This window comes from Prosopis cineraria, unplaced genomic scaffold (genome assembly GCF_029017545.1).
Source record: "Prosopis cineraria cultivar Desert tree isolate PC_DT_omini unplaced genomic scaffold, ASM2901754v1 PC2, whole genome shotgun sequence".
Taxonomy (NCBI): domain Eukaryota; kingdom Viridiplantae; phylum Streptophyta; class Magnoliopsida; order Fabales; family Fabaceae; genus Prosopis; species Prosopis cineraria.
Window position 1 is genome coordinate 8,241,478 of NW_026555333.1, and position 18,736 is coordinate 8,260,213.

General features: G+C 34.4%; 2 protein-coding genes across 7 annotated transcripts; both read right to left on the bottom strand.

The window, feature by feature from the left end:
- Positions 1-627: 627 nt before the first annotated feature.
- Positions 628-7,184, bottom strand: LOC129303898 (uncharacterized). Of its 6 annotated transcripts, none has more exons than XM_054943474.1 (9): positions 6,953-7,184; positions 5,566-5,900; positions 5,203-5,353; positions 4,378-4,715; positions 4,117-4,264; positions 3,416-3,756; positions 3,202-3,352; positions 1,998-2,386; positions 628-1,778 (listed from the first exon to the last, which is right to left on the bottom strand). In XM_054943474.1, the coding sequence occupies exons 2-9, from the start codon at positions 5,896-5,898 to the stop codon at positions 843-845; spliced, it is 2,787 nt and encodes a 928-aa protein (XP_054799449.1). In that variant the 5' UTR covers positions 5,899-5,900; positions 6,953-7,184; the 3' UTR covers positions 628-842. The 6 variants fall into 6 exon arrangements, with proteins under 6 accessions (XP_054799449.1, XP_054799448.1, XP_054799446.1 ...); XM_054943473.1 differs by having other exon boundaries at positions 5,566-5,903; positions 6,867-7,184; XM_054943471.1 differs by having other exon boundaries at positions 5,566-5,903; positions 6,953-7,183.
- Positions 7,185-14,013: 6,829 nt separating this feature from the next.
- LOC129298801 (probable folate-biopterin transporter 2) lies at positions 14,014-18,464 on the bottom strand. The gene is made up of 5 exons (XM_054937244.1): positions 17,500-18,464; positions 15,711-15,970; positions 15,527-15,622; positions 15,278-15,448; positions 14,014-14,745 (listed from the first exon to the last, which is right to left on the bottom strand). Exons 1-5 carry the CDS (start codon positions 17,867-17,869, stop codon positions 14,146-14,148), a joined length of 1,497 nt encoding a protein of 498 aa, XP_054793219.1. The 5' UTR covers positions 17,870-18,464; the 3' UTR covers positions 14,014-14,145.
- Between the last annotated feature and the right edge of the window lie 272 nt (positions 18,465-18,736).

Sequence of the window (18,736 nt, forward strand, 5' to 3'; positions counted from 1 at the left end):
TACACAAATTTGTATATTAGAATTTGATTTAAATTTAAGTTTATTTTTCTATTATAAATCTCTTGTAATTTAAAATTTTGTTTATTTTAATTATTTAAAATTTTAATTATTTTAAATATCTTATTCTTCTTGTGTTTTTACTATATGACTTTCATATCATTTCTTATTTCTCGTTTTTGTCTTATCAATTAAAAATACAAGTAAACTTGTCAGTTTTAATTTTTTGTTTTCGCTTGAAATTTTAACTCATCATTTTTTTCATTTAAAACTGTTTAAACTATCAAAATAAAAAAAAATTAAATACATAAATTTTATTAAAATGTAAGATTTTAAATTTAAATTTAAAATCCATTAATCCAAACCTTACATAACAGTTTTGAAACACATTGCTCAAGGCAAGGACTTGTCTAGTTTGGTGATGGCAGATTCTTTATGATTTTGAGGCATATCTTTTAGGCAAAAATTATAAAAGATGTCTGGATTGGGTGAAAGAAACAATCTTTATGCACAGATTTTGATCACTTCCCAGCGTTAGTTGGTGGCTAGGTGCCGCATGGTCTCCGTAATCTTTTATTTGTGTTGGCACTTCCAACATCAAAGCTTCCTGCGGTTTATAGACCAATTAGCTGCGCTAACAGTAATTATTAGCTTCAAGCCCCATTAAAAAACTCGACCTACTTCAATACCTTCAAACATTTTTTTGTCCCAAAAAAATAAAATATATGAGCTTCATGTTGCAATGTACAAAATCATGCTTCAATGACTATGAGTAACCCTCAACAAGAAGTACAATCTAGTTCGAAACCTTCAAAAAATGGCTATTGGACAAGCATTGTAGGCCGCTATTGAGAACGCAGCTTTCTCAGCAGCCACTTCTTTCGCAAGGAAGTATCCAAGGCTAAAAAGGTCTTCGCCTTTCTCTCATCTTCCAACAGATCACAAGCATCCATTACTAGCTCCTCATCTATGTCCGGCATAGCTTGGAGTGCACTTAGAGCATTTTGAAAAGATCTATCATCTTTCTCATTCATGAGTTTTTTGACCGCATTTGCCATCTCAGATAAAGCTTTTCGTATTCTCTGGTCTTTTTTTGGTTTCTTGTCTCGAGGTCTGGAGTCAGATAAACCTTCACCTCGTCTTCTTTTACCACAATCTTTTATTTCCGTGCTGCCAGTCACAATTAATTTTTTAGAGGTTTTGCCCACATTAAATTTCGCCAACATTCTTTTATGTGGGCTTGATGCGTCTGTGTTTCCAGTCACGATGTCATATCCACATGGTCCATCCATTCCTAATTTCCCAGGACTTTCAAAATCTGGGCCCGACATTGAAGCATTGGCAGTGATAACTAAATTTCCAGATGTTCCATCCATATCAATCTCTTCTGGTCTTTCTATATCTCGGTCTGATATTTCAGTGTTTCCAGTCACAGCCAAATTTACTGATGGCCCATCCAGATCCAACTCGTTCGGCCTTTGGTTATCTTCCTCTATTATTTCAGCGTTGCTCATCACAACAGAATTTCCAGAAGCTCTATTCACATCCTTTCCTCTCAGCCGCTCCGTATCGTGGCATGATATTTCACTGTTGTCAGTTAGAATCAAATTTCCACATGTTCCATCCATATCTATTTCAATAGTAATATTGCCTGCTTCCATCCACTGGATCCCACCCGGAGTACTGACTCTTGCACCTGATTCTTTATTTCCAAAAATTTTGCACAAGTCAGGGTATAGATCCAAAAACCGGTTTCTATATGAGATGGCATCTGGGTGGTCCTACAAACACCAAACATTAACAGGTTGGAGTAAATAAGATTGTGAGCAACAGTAGACTTACAAAATAAGTCCTCACGTAGTCTTGTCATGCAAGCAGACATCTCCAATTATGGAAAAGAAGTCAAGAAGCGCTCAGAGCACTAACAGGAGGCAATATATCATAGACAACAGCCAAAATATATCAAGCAGAGAGCAGTGTCGATGGACGAAAGAAAATACCTTGATGTAGGCTTCCCAGACATCATTTTCAGCAACTACCATCTGTAGTGTTTCATCCCACGCAAATCCATCGTGATTGAGAAGACTGCTGATGTCACTATGCTGTTTCATTAAGCAGAAATATTGATCTTCTAGAAACTGCTTATCAGATTGGATTCCCAATTTAGTGCTGAATGCTTTAATCATATGAGTCCAAGCTTGTTGATTGAATTTATTTCCAACTCTATTCCCCTGATTTACTTGCTCAATCATGAGGTCAAAGAAACAGCATTCCATTGACTCAGTCCACTCTATTATAGAAGCAGCATCATAAACACGGGGAAAACTGCCATTCTTCTCTTCACCTTTGAATTGTAAATATCCATGAGTATGCATAACGTCAACTAACCCTAATGAATGCCAATCAAATTAACCCAATTTGACATTTTGAAAGTATTATTAGGAATTAGTGGCACAGGATCCGATTGGACAGTAATGAATGCCTATAATTTTTTTTTTCAATATATTAAATATCGTAGACAATGATGTCAACTTACTAACTTTGTCCAGTAAGAATCTTAATTTAGAAGCGCAAATTATGTGTTTGAGTGAAGAGAATTGATATTAATACAAAAGCATTTCTATTTACACATAATTACCAACACACTACTTTCATGGGTTAATGATTTCAGAATTTTTTATTTCCTCAATTTTGCAATTGGAAAAGACAACAAAAGAAACCAAAAAACTTACAATGCCAAAGTTTTGTTATATAGCACTAATTTTAGGACATCCCGTGCAAAAGCAGTTAAAAATAATCATGGAAAGAGGGAGCACTAAGTTCTGAACAAAGTTCAAGGCATAATTCACAACTCAACACAGAATCTGCTACATACGGGAGAATGCAGATGTCTTTTGTGGCACCCAGCCTCCTTATATAGAGAAGTTCCTATATAATCCCAAAATAAGATATTGCATTGGTTTTAAAATCCAACTTGTCCAATAATCAGTTCCGTCAAAATTTAGGTGAAGATCTGTCTGGAAAAACTTTCCCAGAGATAATAAATATGGTTGCTGACATAAACAACGCCTTCCATCCTTAAGCAGCAGCCTAGAAGGCAACAAAACAATACTACTATACTATATTGTCCAATTACCACTCAATCTACCAGCACAAGTTGCCCAAGAAATTGCCTTGCAATCAGAAGTCACATGAAAAACATACCTGTTATCAATGTCGGTAATTCACCACTAGGGTCTGCAATGGATGCCAAAAGGCTGTATCTTTTATCACTACATTCCTCCCCAAGTATAACACCCAATTTGCGGAAGCCCGGCAAGGTTTTAACTCTAAGTGATCGAGCTTCAGGGTGTACCTGCAGCAATTGTATGTTAGTTACAAAACAACTGAGACACTTTATTAGTGTAGAATAGTTCACCTTTGTATAAGCATCCCAAACAGAATCCTCTGCAGCAACCATTTCTCGGGTGTCATCCCATGAAAACCCATCCTGCTGAAGAAGCTTGTCTATGTCTTTGTACTGCCTCCTCAAATGTTTGAAACGATTCTTCAAAACATCTTTGTCACGATAACATTTGAATCTTCTGTTAAAAGAAGTAACCATGTCATTCCAAGCCTGGGTAATGAATGTCTGCCCCAATTTATTTCCTTTTTTCACCTGCTCTAACAACAAGTCGATGAGGCATCGATCCATTGGAGGCGTCCAATATGTTCTTGTACGATCTGTGCCATTGGTGTTTTGGTTTCCTCTTCCATCACCTTCAGAAAAAGGCAAAGTCATAGCAGAACTATTGTTCTCCAATTATCTAAGAACATTAAATATGAATTATAACACTATCAATTACATCACAGTTTACAGGAAAGCCAATAAGCACTATCCTCATTTGTGTCACAAGATAGAAAAATCACGACTTCATTACAAGGACAATGAAGATAATCTTTTCATGTAAAAAAAGATTCAGATTAAATTGATCATAAGGATTATGGAAGCCATAAAATAACAAACAAGCGCACTTATTGGTTGCCCGTGAGTTTGTAATGACCATTATGGAGCAAGTTGTAAATCTTTCAAACACAATACTTGGACTAGCAAAAAGAAAGTTTTAGGCTGTCACTGACCAGCATTTATCTCTGATATGACATCTTGAAGGTTTTTCTCCTGATGCAAATCACTCATGACATCATCAGATTCACTTCTGAATATTAATTCCAAATCATGATAGTCTGGCAAAGTTTTCATTCTATAAGCTCGTGCATGCGGATGGGCCTACAAGAGTTTTAAGTCCATCAGCACCAGAAAACTTGCATTAAGTACGTTCATACATTCCTACATAAAAACCCTTTCCAAACCACACATGAAGGATTTTCGAGATCATATACCTTGACATAAGCATTCCATACACTATCATCAGCTGCTAGCATTTGTTGTTTTCCATCCCATGAAAATCCTTCCTTTAGAAAAACTGTTATATCACAGTAATATTTCAACAACTTCCTGTATCGTTGCCTTAAAAACCTTTTACCATGCTGAGACCCAAATTTTGTATTAAACATCGCAAGCATATCTGTCCAAGCTTTCTTACTAAATGAATTATCAACCTTATTGCCCCTGCCCAACTGGTCAAGCAAAAGCTCTATAAAGAACTGGTCCATGGCAGCAGTCCAGTCTAATCTTGGATGCTCATTACTGAATTGGGCAGTGCTTCTGATTTCATCACCTATAACGAAAGGATTAACAATCAAATAAGGATACTACAGGATAAATATTTTTTCTTGCAAAGTCACTTTAAGAGCCAAAAGTTTTAAATTGCATAGCTTTCGTTTATTTAAAAAAAAAAAAACTATTTGAGCAAGTTAGTTTCATTTGTCAAATAACAAATAGCTTTCTTAGACTAACAAAAAAGTAACGTTTCTAATTTGCTACATTAATATCCCAAAATCTGTCATCTTATCTACAAGTAAAACTGAAAGTAGATAATGAATTATGAATTAGAAAATCAGTTTATGATTTCTTCCCAGCAACATAATGAAGCTTGTATCCAACCCATTTTCATTCATAATGAAAGGATAGGAAGACAAATAGTAACTACAATAAGAGCATTAAAATAATTATGCTGAGGAAGATTTTAGACATTAATTTATCTGCCATGGCAATGAATATCCTGTCCATATAGGATGAAAATGGAGACAGAAAGCAGCACTCACCCACTTGTAAACTTTGCACTTCATCAACCAAGCTTGCATCATGGCTTGATAGACTATATCTTCCATCAGCAATTGTGGAGCCATAAATTACACACAAATCGTCAAAGTTCTGCACCGACTTTGTTCTGTAGAATCGTGCATCAGGATGAACCTGTAGGTTATTCACTATTATTGTATACTTTTTTCAATATATAATCAACAACAACAACAACAAGCCTTATCCCACTAGGTGGGGTCGGCTACATGAATTATATGACGCTATTATGCTCTATCATTTATTAAGATTTTAAAATATCATTACTTAAATACTGTTATTGTATACTTTTTCAATATATAATCAATTACATTAATAAAGCAGTGCACCTTGATGTAAGCATCCCAAGCAAAATCATTGGCTGTAACCATTTGACGAGAGGCATCCCAAGAAAATCCAATGTGACAAAGAAGATTTTTTACATCATTGAATTGCTTCCACAATGTTGCATAACGGCTTTTCAAAACATCCTTGTCACATTGAGAGCTAAATTTAGTATTGAACATTGTAAGCATGTCATTCCAAGCCTGCTTGTTGAAAGTGTGGCCAACTCTATTCCCTCTGTGCAAATGCTCTAGCATTAGATCAAGAAAATAGCGTTCCATTAATGGAGTCCAATTCATCCTTGACCGGTCATTGCTCATAGCAGTTTGGCTACCCATTACTCCTTAGAACATGGAAAACAAGTATATTAGGAGTGCACAAGGAAGGGCATATACCATCTTTGAGTTTATACAAACGATTGCATTTGTTAAATAAATTATAGCTGAACAAAAATGACTAGTACAGTCATACCAAGGCTAACCTAATTCTACATAAAGTTTCCTGACGTGCTGGTGCAGTTACAATTGAGATGACCACTTTATAGTTATGCATAACAGGGCATGCTTTGAATTTTTTCCAGATAGATGGTAATCATGGTAACGCTAATGTCACTAGAAATTAGATCATGCCCGAAAGGAGACATTTTCTAACACTTCATTTTACTCTTCTATATCCAGGCGAGAATTCCTTCAGTAAAAAGTAAGTTCATATGAATTACTAAGAGCAAAAAGGAATTGTCAAATATGAAAAACAATACTGTATCTTGCTAAACAATATAATACCCATTTGATGTCTATTTCAAATCATTAGGATAAACTTAACATGAGGGGGCCAAAAGCTAATTTCTTTCTTTCTTTGTTTTTTTTTTTTTTGGGGGGGGGGGGTTGGATTAACTCTCAACCAGAAATATGGACAAAAAGGAAATCCATACTTAAAGCAATAAAGCACAGTGATGGGGGAATCAACTGGCCATCGAATGTAAATTTTTTGAAGTGTCATCAACCCATACTCCGACCGTAAAATCTCTGCCATCAAGCAACATGTTCCAAATTTTCAAAAGAGACAACCGCAACAAGCAAATTCAGTATGATAAAACCTGATATTATTATTAATTCAAGTAAGCATTTCATAAAACCCAAATTCGCAGCATCTCGACGTTATCAATTTCAAGCATCCAGTTTATTCGATTATACAATTTCAGATTTTCAGTGCCAACAATAATGCGAGATACGGAGAAATCTATCAGTTTCAATCCTGAAATGTTGAATCATATCCATGTGATACATGTAGCGGTGTGACCCATTACCATGAAAGAGCAATGTAGAAGCAGCGAAGAACGAGATTAAGACTTTCGTGCTTTTAAAGAGAAGGTGAAAAGTCGGGAGGCTTTACCAGAAGCTTATATGGAGGCTGATTGGCGCCCAAAATGCTTTTGGGATGTTGATAAGTTAACCCTAATCCGGTGTTTGGTTACAGACACAACCTTCGATGTTTGCTAGCGAGCGTAGAATTGGCCCCCCGGTCGATAGACATTAGACAGTATCGTTACGGTGAGTCAGTGCAGCCGTGTACGAGGTGCCATTATTTTATACGTAGGTCTACGGATTTGAATGGAATGAATGACTTATTTTAATGGGTGGGCGCTCTCTCTCTCTCTCTCTCTCTCTCTCTCTCTCTCAAAAAACAAAATTTACTCAAAGATCAATTTGCATAAATTTAAAATAAAATTAAAAAATTACTAATATTCTAACAGCAACGCTGCTCTCGCAAATTCAGGGTTCAAATTTTTCATGAAAAAATAGTAACAAATGATCATTAAAAAAATTTATAATAGTCAAGGATTAGTTGTTGTTCAAATTTAAATAAATTATCGTTAATTTAAAATAAGTTATTATTAAAATTTAAATGAATATTTATTGATAAAAAAATTAACCCAAATGGATATTTATTCATTTAAGTTTTGATAATAAGTAATTCTTAATTGATATAATTTTTTTTCAACGATCCTTAATTGGTATTTTTCATTTTCCATTGACATTTGGGTTGTATCACTTTAAAAAAATTGTAAATGTAAATTAAAAATATTTGTTTAGAAAGTACATGAGCAATAATTTTTCCATATTTCATAAAAAAATTTATTTTATAACTAGATAGTTTTTCATATGTTGCACAGGCTGAAATTAAGGAATTTTAAATAAATATGATTAATATCATTGATATGGATACATATGATATCGTTAATTTTTTGTGTGTTTCTCTATTCAATTGTTTTTCTTTTTTTAAATATTTTATTTATGCACATGTCATCTTTGTTTGTCGAGTCTATATAGATAGAGCTTAAAAATATTAAATCTTTGATGATTTCATTATACATGATTGGGTAGAGAAAAGAACGGGCTTTTAATAAAAATCAAATAAGGAGGTTGGTTAGATAATATATTTTGGCAATGAATTATTTTCACAAAGAATGCATAACACGAAAATTTTTATTCAACTCTCACAACAATACACCATGTCTTAGTGGAGTCATTGATATCTTTAACAAAGTTATACTTATTGAATCCCATCTCTATCTTACATGATTCAAGTACACAATCAAATGGGGAAGAATTAAAAGGAAGAATAATTATACTTGGAAGGAAATAGTTCAGAGTAAAAAAATCTGGGGCCTTTCATAAATGGATGCAAGCAATAAAGAGCATAATTCTAATTTATCAAGTGTTCGGAATAAGAAAACAAAAAAATAATTTTACTGCATGATTAAATGTAATTAATTTGATAATTGCACATAAAATATTCTTTGTCAACCACATGCAAACACACAACTTTTGAGAGAATCAATCTTAAATCTTGAATGGATTTAATTTCTCAAGAAGCACGAGAGACTTTTAATTGAAAAATTAATTACGAATTTAATAGTGGAATATTAAAAAATGATTTTGTAAGTTTCAATAAGATAATTAAAAATTTAAATATTTAGAATGTAATCTTTTTCAATATTCAAAGTAATTGAGACTTAATTTTTACTGGTTAGTATTGAAATTGATATTAGAAAAATGATTTTGTAGGTTCTAGCCTAGAATTGCTTAAACATTTTCTTGCGTGAAATAAGATTACTTGAATACGAGCATTTCATCAAGAAGGAATGACATGAATGGCAAAGTTGATACATATAACGTCAGTAGGAATAAGCACATTTTTAATCTATCCAAGTTCAACCAAATTATGATAGAGATACAGGATCCAACACAAAATCAAATGCAACTAATAACATGATAAACCTTTGAAATGAAGCCAATTATCCAAGGCGTGTAATGCTCTGAACTGATAGCAAAAAGAAGAATAGACGATGAGAGTATCTGAAAGAAAGACTTCAGTTGATCGTTAAATCTCTTTGCCAACTTAGCTTATAGCTCTTATGGACCCCAAACAGATAATTTATCTCAAAAAGAGAAGAAAGAAAAGAAAGATTACCTTCTTATAACAGATAATTTACACGATTTTTACTTGTGAGAGAGATTCCAAAATACAGATTTTCTTTCGCTGCATTCAATCAAGGCAGGAACTGAAGAAAGAAGGCCACATAATATTGAAGCAGAATAAGAAAGATTAAGATTTTCGTTCACTGCTAGGGTTATGCAGCGTGAAGAACAAGAATGAACATATATATGTCTCACTTGCTCACTTTCTTGCTTTGCACTGAAGCTGAAGCGTCAGGAGAGGCCTGATATTTCTTGAACATATCGAGAGACACGAAGATGGATGGGGAAAGAGCAACGAACGGGCAAGCCAATAACCATGGAGCCTTGAAAATAACCCCAGACTGGAATGAAAGAAGAATAGACATAGGAAAGGGAAGCAGACATAAACTGAGACAAGCATACGGTGGGAGTTAATGCTCCCGTGCAAAAAAACAGAGGAAGGAAATGAATTTACGGTGGATATATAAAATTTGATGTTTGGTCGAGCCAACAGTAGAAGAGAATTAAAATTATATTAAAGATAATTGATCAATAATATGGGAGAGTTTTTGGCCAGTCAGAAGACTTCTACAAAATTTGTTAATATATATTGATTAAGAGACTTTTTAGTTGAATGAATGTAAACTACTTTTCAGAAATCAAGAACAGTAATTTAAGTTAGTTAAATGTAAAAAAAAAAAATTACAACATTTTGAAATTAACCTTCATCAAATCAAAGTTCTCATTTAAATCAATATCAATCAATCAATCAATCAATCATCAATCATCATCAATTAATATATATCTACAAAACTTGTAGAGTGAAGGTGATTGGCCAACAATCTCTTCTTTCATTAGTTAGCCTACTTTGGTATGATGTTAATTATCCTTTTCTATTGGCTCAATTAACTTTTGTAAAATTGATTTGATTGGTTAGATTTTAGTCTATTATTATTATTATTATTTCATTGGTTGATATGAATGATTTTTTTAGTGGTTAATAGAATTTAATTTAATTTTTCATATATTTTAATTAATTTTTATCTTTTTACGGGATGAGAGTATTAAATTAAATTCTATTTCAAATTTTTTGAGTCATCTATCACAGAAGCATTAATCCATGCTGTTTTCCATGCCATCAAGTTTTGCTAGAGAGTTTATGTTTCTAATACAAGAATATTTTTACATCTCTCAATCTCATGTGGCCCAGTTGATGGTCGAGAGCTGGGTGGTCAAGTTGGAGGAGTTTTGCTCCTCTTTTCAAGCAATGTCAAGGAGAGGACATTTGATTCATCCACATAATTCCTGAAGCACGAGAGAGCTTGAATTTGCTATGCTTGAATGATAGCCCTTGGCATGAGTTTCCTTTCATTGGGTCTATCACCATGGAGAATATCGTTATATAAGCGTCAACACTAAATGACATGATGTTGCAGTTAAATTCTTGATGGAGGTGTTCATTTGTTTCAAGTTTCACAATTCATTTGTTTCGAATTATATAGGTGCATATATAGATGTTTTGTTCTTCATGGAATCAATAATAGCATGCTAAATTGTTTCAGATACTGTTTGCAATGAAGCAGCAAAAATCAAAGATGTATTCCCTTCACCCAATCGGGTTATGTCAATTTTAGTTCAGCTATCACATAGTATTCTTCTGATAATATGGCTTTAAAGAGGCCATATATCTTGATATATTATCATAACCATTATTTATTATTCTTTCTAATAATTCTTTGTGTAGGAATTTTTAAAATAGCAAGTTATTGAAAATGCGTTGTAAGTTTACTTATACCACTTTTTAAATCCTTACATGTTTTTGGGATTTTTGTAAATGTTCATAAAAAGGATGATGGGTGCAAGCAAGTGAATTCATGATTACCTTAATTTGATATATAGCTAACTAATGTTTTCTTTTCTTAGATTGTGGGAACATCCAACAAGTTTTGGAATAAGAAAATGAGAGCAAGAGGATTCTAACGAATAATCAATGAATGGCCATAATGATGGAAGCACTGGGAATAGAATCCAAAGCTTCACGCCATCAACACTGCCACCGATGTTGATGAACTACCAGAAGGAAATTTCTACAAGGCTCCATTAGAGATTCTAAAAATTAATATTTATTTTCATGTTTTTGTTTTTTTAGGATTTGTTTTTGTAAGTAAAAAGGTTGCAGTTTTTCCATTAAGTTTGATGTAAACCTGATGAATATATAAGCGTTAACTTTTAAAAGGAAATTATTTCAATTGTAAAATATTCTAACGGATTTGGTTAAGTTGAAATAAGTATATCATTTGTGTAATATAAATGATAGACTCTAATTTTAAATTTTAAAATTAAAAATATGTGTAAATAAATTTTTTTTTTTTTAACGATACAATACTATTATTTAAATTGAAATTCTGTAAATAATGTTATTTATATTATTTCTTGTAATTTTCTTATCCCAAATCCGTGCAACTCACGGAATCTAGGGATAATGGCAATTTGGAAAACGACTCGTCTCTCATTCCAATACTATGCGACACCATAATTGACTTTGGCATCCCCCAAAATGGCGTCATTTTCGTTGGATTTGACATGCATCCGAACAATTTTGATCTACCGATTCAACAAGATGGGATCAATTGTGTGTGTGTGTGTGTGTGTGTGTGAGTGCTGCCGAGGTTGATAACCACGCACTGATTTTTACAGTGAGCCTTCAAAAATCATGAGATGAAAATGTTATAATATAGTATGATATGATTTATTTCCTGTTTATTTTGAACCCATTTTATTTTATTTTGCATTTTAAGAATTTCAATCAACAAATGCAAGTGACATGGCTTGAATTGAAAATTTTGACGATTGATATGAAACTGAAACTCCCTGGTGCGAAAGAGACTGAAGTTATTGACGATGATTCCGTGCGTCAATCAGGTGTAAGATAGTGAATTTTTGAGCAATTTTTCTCACACACGGACACGCGCGTAATTTTTCATTGAACTCCCACCTGGCATATTATTTTCAGGGTAAACATAATTGTTGGTCTCTGCAATTTTGGTTGACTTAGCGCTGGTTCTCATGATTTATTAATTAAGAATTAATTTTAAAAATTACAGTCAACTTTAATCAAAATTCTTGAGAATGATGTGTTGCTGATATAAGAATGATATTTGGTAATAATAAAAAATAAAAAATTTGTATTAAAATTGACCAAAACTCTAAAGACTGATTCCTTGATGAAAAATATATAGGAACCTGATTCTAGTTTACCGATCTCCAAAATATATACGGTGCGTTTGGACAAATTCCAGCTCTCATTGACCCCGACTAGGGAAGAGACTTCCACAATGCATCTCATTGATCGACCAACAACTTCAATCTACATTTAAATTCATTTTCAATTTCACAGACGTTATCACTGTACTAATTTCTTCGACAGAGACTTTTGGATGAGAATTTCTTTGGGCATGCTTAGTTCTATATTAATGAATCTCCAGATTACATTATTCTATGTAAGTACATGCCACTACATTTTACTCTATTGGAATAATCACTCTTCCATGTTCTGGCAGATGATTTTCCACTTCTTGCCATTGTTTTTTCATGACTTCCAATCATCTTCAATTGCTTTTGTAGACGAACTTGCAAACTTTTTGAACTTGTCACAACGCAGCAAATCTGCAATCCTTATTCCATATTTTGCATACGATCTTCCATTTTCAGGAATCATTCTTCATATTTAATTTTTCATCAGTCTGCCTGCTTTCTTTAAAGTACCATGGTCCTAAGAAAAACCTGTCCAAGTTGCTGGTTGTTTTTAACAAATTTCTTTATCCAAATTGTGATATTTCTTTTTTAGTACCTTCATTCAAAGGCGCGCAATGACCGTATCCAATTAATGGTAGCCTTTTCACGGAGTAGAGAAAAACGATCTGAGTTTGGTAAGGCGTATCCTACTCTAAGCATTCAATTTGTCCGGTGTATGGCCCATACACCGAATAGGGGTCAAATCCTTTTCTGCCATACTTGAAATATAAAACTTTTATTTTTTTTAAATAATTACTCATAGTATTATCTTTTTTGAGCTTTATTGTGTATTATATTATTTTTATAATCTCTATGGACATTTCTTATCATTTCAAATTTTTTAGCCTCTTCCTAAATTTTAAAAATAATTTCTTTTGATCTTGATGTTACTTTTATAAAAAAATATCTTAAATGATAATAATGTTAAAAATTGAAAGATAAAAGTATTTTTTATTTTTTTAGGATCATTTAATTTTTTTAATTTTAAAATAATCCTTTTGAGTTTGACCAAACCCAGCCTGATTATTCAGACACTAAACTTGCCCGAATTGCACATCAAGGCAGAGCACTAGCAAGGATGGTGCCTAGCCCAACTTGACCAGTAGCAACCCTAATTTTGGTTGACTTCTTTTATATTGTTTTATATTTAGACACGCACGTATGAGCTTAACGCAATAATCGATCCACAAACTCTTGTCTTTACAATTCAGTGAGAAAAAGATTATGATCAAGATAAGCTATTAGGCAAATTCAAAATATTTATATGATAATTCCTCATCCTTGACACATAAATGCAAGACTCAACTTCTATATTCTTCCCATTTATTTTCTCTCCACTTTACATCTCAATCCTTAAATTAAATTTTGAATTGTTAGTATTTAGTATTTCAAAAATTATTATTACAATGTGAAATTATAATAAATAAATAACTTTAAAACACAACAAATTTGATCTAAACTACAATTCAAGATTTAAGACTGTAATTAAGAAACAAAAAAAAAATTAAATTATATAAAACGTTAATTCCTAACCAGTCAAACATTGATCTAAAGGTTAAGATCAATGTTGGATATGAGATTGAGACGCAAGTCCATATACGGCTTAGGCCTCTTCTATTTTTACTCTTTGACAAACTGAATTATGTTGCTTGGGATGTTGGATATGAGACGTAACATAATTAAGAGGGAAACGGAAGAAACACACATCAAAAGCACCACTCTACAGCTTTCCTCAATTTCATTCCACATCCCTGCATAATATCAACTATCAAGCAATAATATGCTTGCTAGTTTTCATGTATACAAAAATTCAGAATGTTCTATGCATGGCTACCTGCCATCAACGCTGTTTACGAGGGAGACCAATTCAATATTCTCGGGTTCTGAAGTTTCAAGATGCTCTTTTGTACTTGAGCTTTCACTAGGAAGAATGGACGAGTTGGGATCAGCCCTTGGTACCAAAAATAGCAGGCAAAGAGGAGTAATTCTCAATATGTTACGGATCAAAGTAGCTAACCAGAGATTATCAAACCGTGTTCGTGTAATCTTGAGAATGTGGAGTAAGAAACCTCCTCCCCATGAGGATGAGAGAAGCCCGGCATTATCAATTGACATAAGCAGAGCAAAGAATGTGCCTTCAATTCCTGAGGGACAAAGCTTTGAGCTGAGCACAAGCATAGGCATCCACTTGAGTCTATAAGTCATTTGAGCTACACTTTCAACAATGATGACGAAGAAATAATCCGGTATGCCGAATTTCAAGTTCAACCGCAAGATCAGAATCAAATCTAACATGCCTGACAAACCATAAAACAGCTGAGTCCAGAAGAGCAGGTCTCGAAATGCATAATCCTTCAGAGCATATTGGTATAGTATTGCGCCGAGTAGGGAGCCCGCAGAACCAATTGAATACATAAAACCAACAGTCTCCTGTATAAGCAAGGTGAACAGCAAAGGTTAGTGACATTTCATGCAATGAAGTCTCATACGGAACAAGGTTCCAAGAATAACAACTCTAACACTACAAGAGACACGGATACTCTAATCATACCAAAGCAGAGGCACAAATGACTTAGAATGACAAAGATTCAAGATCTCAGTTACCCTACGAGATTAACATCAGCAATCTGCATTATTTTGCCCAAATCAGATAGAAAAAAGGTATTGGTTAAGGATATGGATCTTTTGATCAATTGGAGAAATAACCTGTGACAATTTTTTCTTCTTACATTCTGTTCTCTTCTTAGGGAACCAATTACGTTTAATATAAAAATGAATCCCATGGTCCTCTGGGATAGGAATATGCATCTCAGCTTCACAGGCGCTGGTCATGACAACAGTAGACATTAGATTGGACGCCAATATGTCATAGTCACCTTGGAGAAACCATGAAACCATGACACTTCCCATCTACATAAAAATATATCCTAACCATAACATGAATCTCCGCGCAACAAAATACCTGAGAGAAAGATGGTCCATCCTTTGAGTCCGTGTACCAATAGAACATTCCTTCGTAGATATTTAAGCTCAAAGCAAAAGATAAATACATGTATAAACAAGGCCTCCATACATCTTCACTCTTTAATGTTGTCCACATAGATTTTCCAGCATCAACAAACTTTTGGTTGACCTAAACACGATACATGGAAGATCAAACATCAACTTACGCATGTATTATGAATACAGAAATAACAAGCATTGATTATACCTGTCGGTATGCAAAGTCGGGAATACGAGGCTCATCAAGTACAAATCCAACCGAAACAACTAGTCCTGCTGGGATTGTCATCAAACCAAACACTCCCTGCAAGAGAGGAAAAGATTTTCAGCTTAGATACAACTCAGCGCAGAGAATATTGAAAAAAGATAAAGATCAGTTTCGAAAGGCGAACCATAGGGCCTATAAGGTGAACAAAGATGCCACTGATGGAGAATCCCAATAGTGCGCCAATAGAAGAGCTGAAGGCACATAAGCTTTGCATGTCAGGAGCAAGAGAAGGATGAGAGATACTATTCTGTGCCACACAGGCATCAATTGTAACATCAGCTATAGCCGCCCCAGCACTTCCAGCTGTCAATGACAAAAGAGCCAAAACAAGATGCAGGTTCTTGTGCAAAGATAACAGGAGCATAGAGATCACCCCTAAGCAACCTGCAGGATCCAAACAGAGGAGCTGTAAGACAGACTATATTGTCTCAAATGAAGCAGTTTCTATGTTACTCGAGCCATTCTTGGAGGCATTATTAATTTGTCAAATAATCAATAAGACACTTAATAGCGCAGACGTGCTTACATTGTTCTGATAATAAGCCTTTGAATGCTGTCTAAAGAGTAGTTCCTATACACATTCTTTCTTTATAACACTGTGCATTTATCTTCATAAGAGCTACAAGCCTATAAGGCTCAATTCTCGATTAAAGATATCAAATACACAAGTAATCCCTCTGTTTCTATATATAAAAGAAAAAAACTTATCACACAGTTTAAGAAAATTAGTTAACCATAGTAATTATGTCTGAAAACAAAAAAATTGAATTAAAATGCTTTATGTTAATCAACATAAGCATGTATTAATTATTTTTTATTGATATAAATTATGAAGGGTAATTTAAAAAATGCTTAATAAATGCTTATTGAAATATATGATTTTGTTTATATAAAAAAACAAGCAAAAAGCATTAGTTTCTCTTATAAATAGAAATAGAGGGAGTAGTTAGTTAATTTAATTTTAAAACACAAAAAAGCAGATGGAAGCAAGTGCTTCAGACGGTTTCCCTACAATTCTCCAGGCAAGTCTCAATTTAAAAAATGCTCATAATGAATTGAAGATAGGAAACGGGTCCGAGTGTACAAGTAAGCTTCTTACACAAATGCACCCAGTTTTCCCACTTAGTTCTTTAAGAGAAGAGTATGCCCTTGGACCTAAGGTCATCAGTAGCTCCCTTAATAAGGTGCTTATGAATTGAAGCTGCATTACACGACAGCATAGAGTATACCATGTGACAGAATCCCATATCAAGCATCCGGACACATGTTCCATGATGTCTAAGGAAGCACAAAGTTTCTGAGTTGCGACTAAAGGAGACCTAAGCAAGCGAGGGAAACACGATCTTAAGAAATGGACATGTAAGAGAAAAGAACCACACTATTAGGTACCATCGAAATGAATTACTTGCGGCTACACCGATATAGAACTCCATCAGTGATCCAACTGAGAGACATTATCCCATTTTGCCCCTGCTTTCAGTTATGCCAGACCTGAAATTGTGATATTATTGCTATTGTCCCAATTCATTAATTAGCTAATCTATAAATGAAAAGAAAACCACTGAAAACGCCACGTTATATATCTATTTCCTTTTCCACCGAATCGGAATGCAACTTGCCTTGTCGTTGCATCCGTTACTGCTCTATTGCCTATCGTCAACGATCCCAATAGTAATTCTATGCCCCCAACATTGCCACTTTTAGCCTACCAGCCTCAGATTAACTTTAATAAATTTCATTTAAACTGATAATGTTTTAAGCAAATATCTAGTAGAGAAGTGCAGCTCCAACAAAATAATAAGCAAATAATCTAAAATTCCCTTATAAGCATGGACTAATCTATTATCCTGAGATCTAAGATTCAGGAACATTGCAAAATGAGAGAAGACGTGCATAATCTATAATATATATACCAGCAAATACGAAGTAAGGTCGCCTGCGGTATCCAAAAATTGGGAGAACATCAGTGAGAAGACCCCAAAGAGGCTTGACAATCCAAGGAATGGATGTGATTCCGGCATAAACCTGTGCTTCAGATGGCTGGACCTTCTGAACATCTTTCATATAGTACTTTGTTCCAACGATCGAGAGAGCTCCACCTAGTCCCTGACTTATTCCATACACAACGACGACACCGAATACAAAACTCCAATGCAATTCCCTCGAAAGCATTTTAAACCAATGCACGGGGATGCAGACACACTCACAAACCCCCCTCCTGTGTCCATCCTCTTCCCCAGCTTCTTCACCGGAAGGATCTTCAAGATTTTCATCCTCCTGCATCTTCAAACTTCTGGTGGAGGGAAGGACGCAACAAAGAATCGAAACCCAATTCAGGAAAATCCTCAGAGAAGGCGTATTTTTCTACTTCATATTTTCCTCAAACACGAGCCCTCCAGGTCTGGAATCCTACCATAATGGCTTCAGTCTTCAATCACTGTGCCTCAAAGAGATGAAGAGATCTCGAAAAGAAAACGTTGACCCACAGGGAGCAGGAGAAGAAAATGAAAAAACGAGGGGAACATAGGAAGAGAAAAAAAAAAAAGGAGAGGGGAGATTCAGTATGACAATGTATGAATGAACCGCCTTTGATGATTTGAGATTAATTTTGTTACCGTTTTGAAACCCCCTGACCGTGAATCTGCAAGCAATCTACTGTAAACTCCGCATTGCATCCAATGGTGGTAAAATGGTTACCCAGTGGCTTCTGCAGCGTGATTTCTCATGTTTGACTAATCAAACCGGAGACTTCATCAATTGCCACTGCCGCAAATTACCCTGGATTTACAATTACAATATCTAAACCAGCTATTCTTGAACTCTTCAGTGAAAAAAACCAATTTCTGCATCAAACTATACATGGAAGGTCAGGTTTTACTTTAAAGGTTTATAATGTATAATATATTTTTGTAGCAAATTTGTAATACTCGAAGCTGTGAAAGTGGTAATAAAAGAGGAGGAAAAAGATAAACTATACTACGAGATAAGGAGAGTTTTAAGTCTTAAGGGGATTGGTGTAGGGGAAGTGTGGGACCCGGTGGGTAAGATGTTGTTGGCTCTATAGTCACACCAAGAGAGAGAAAGGGCTACTATGTCTGAAAACGGAGATCGAAGGGTCAATGCAAAAGTTCTTGGAGTGCGAAGTGCACA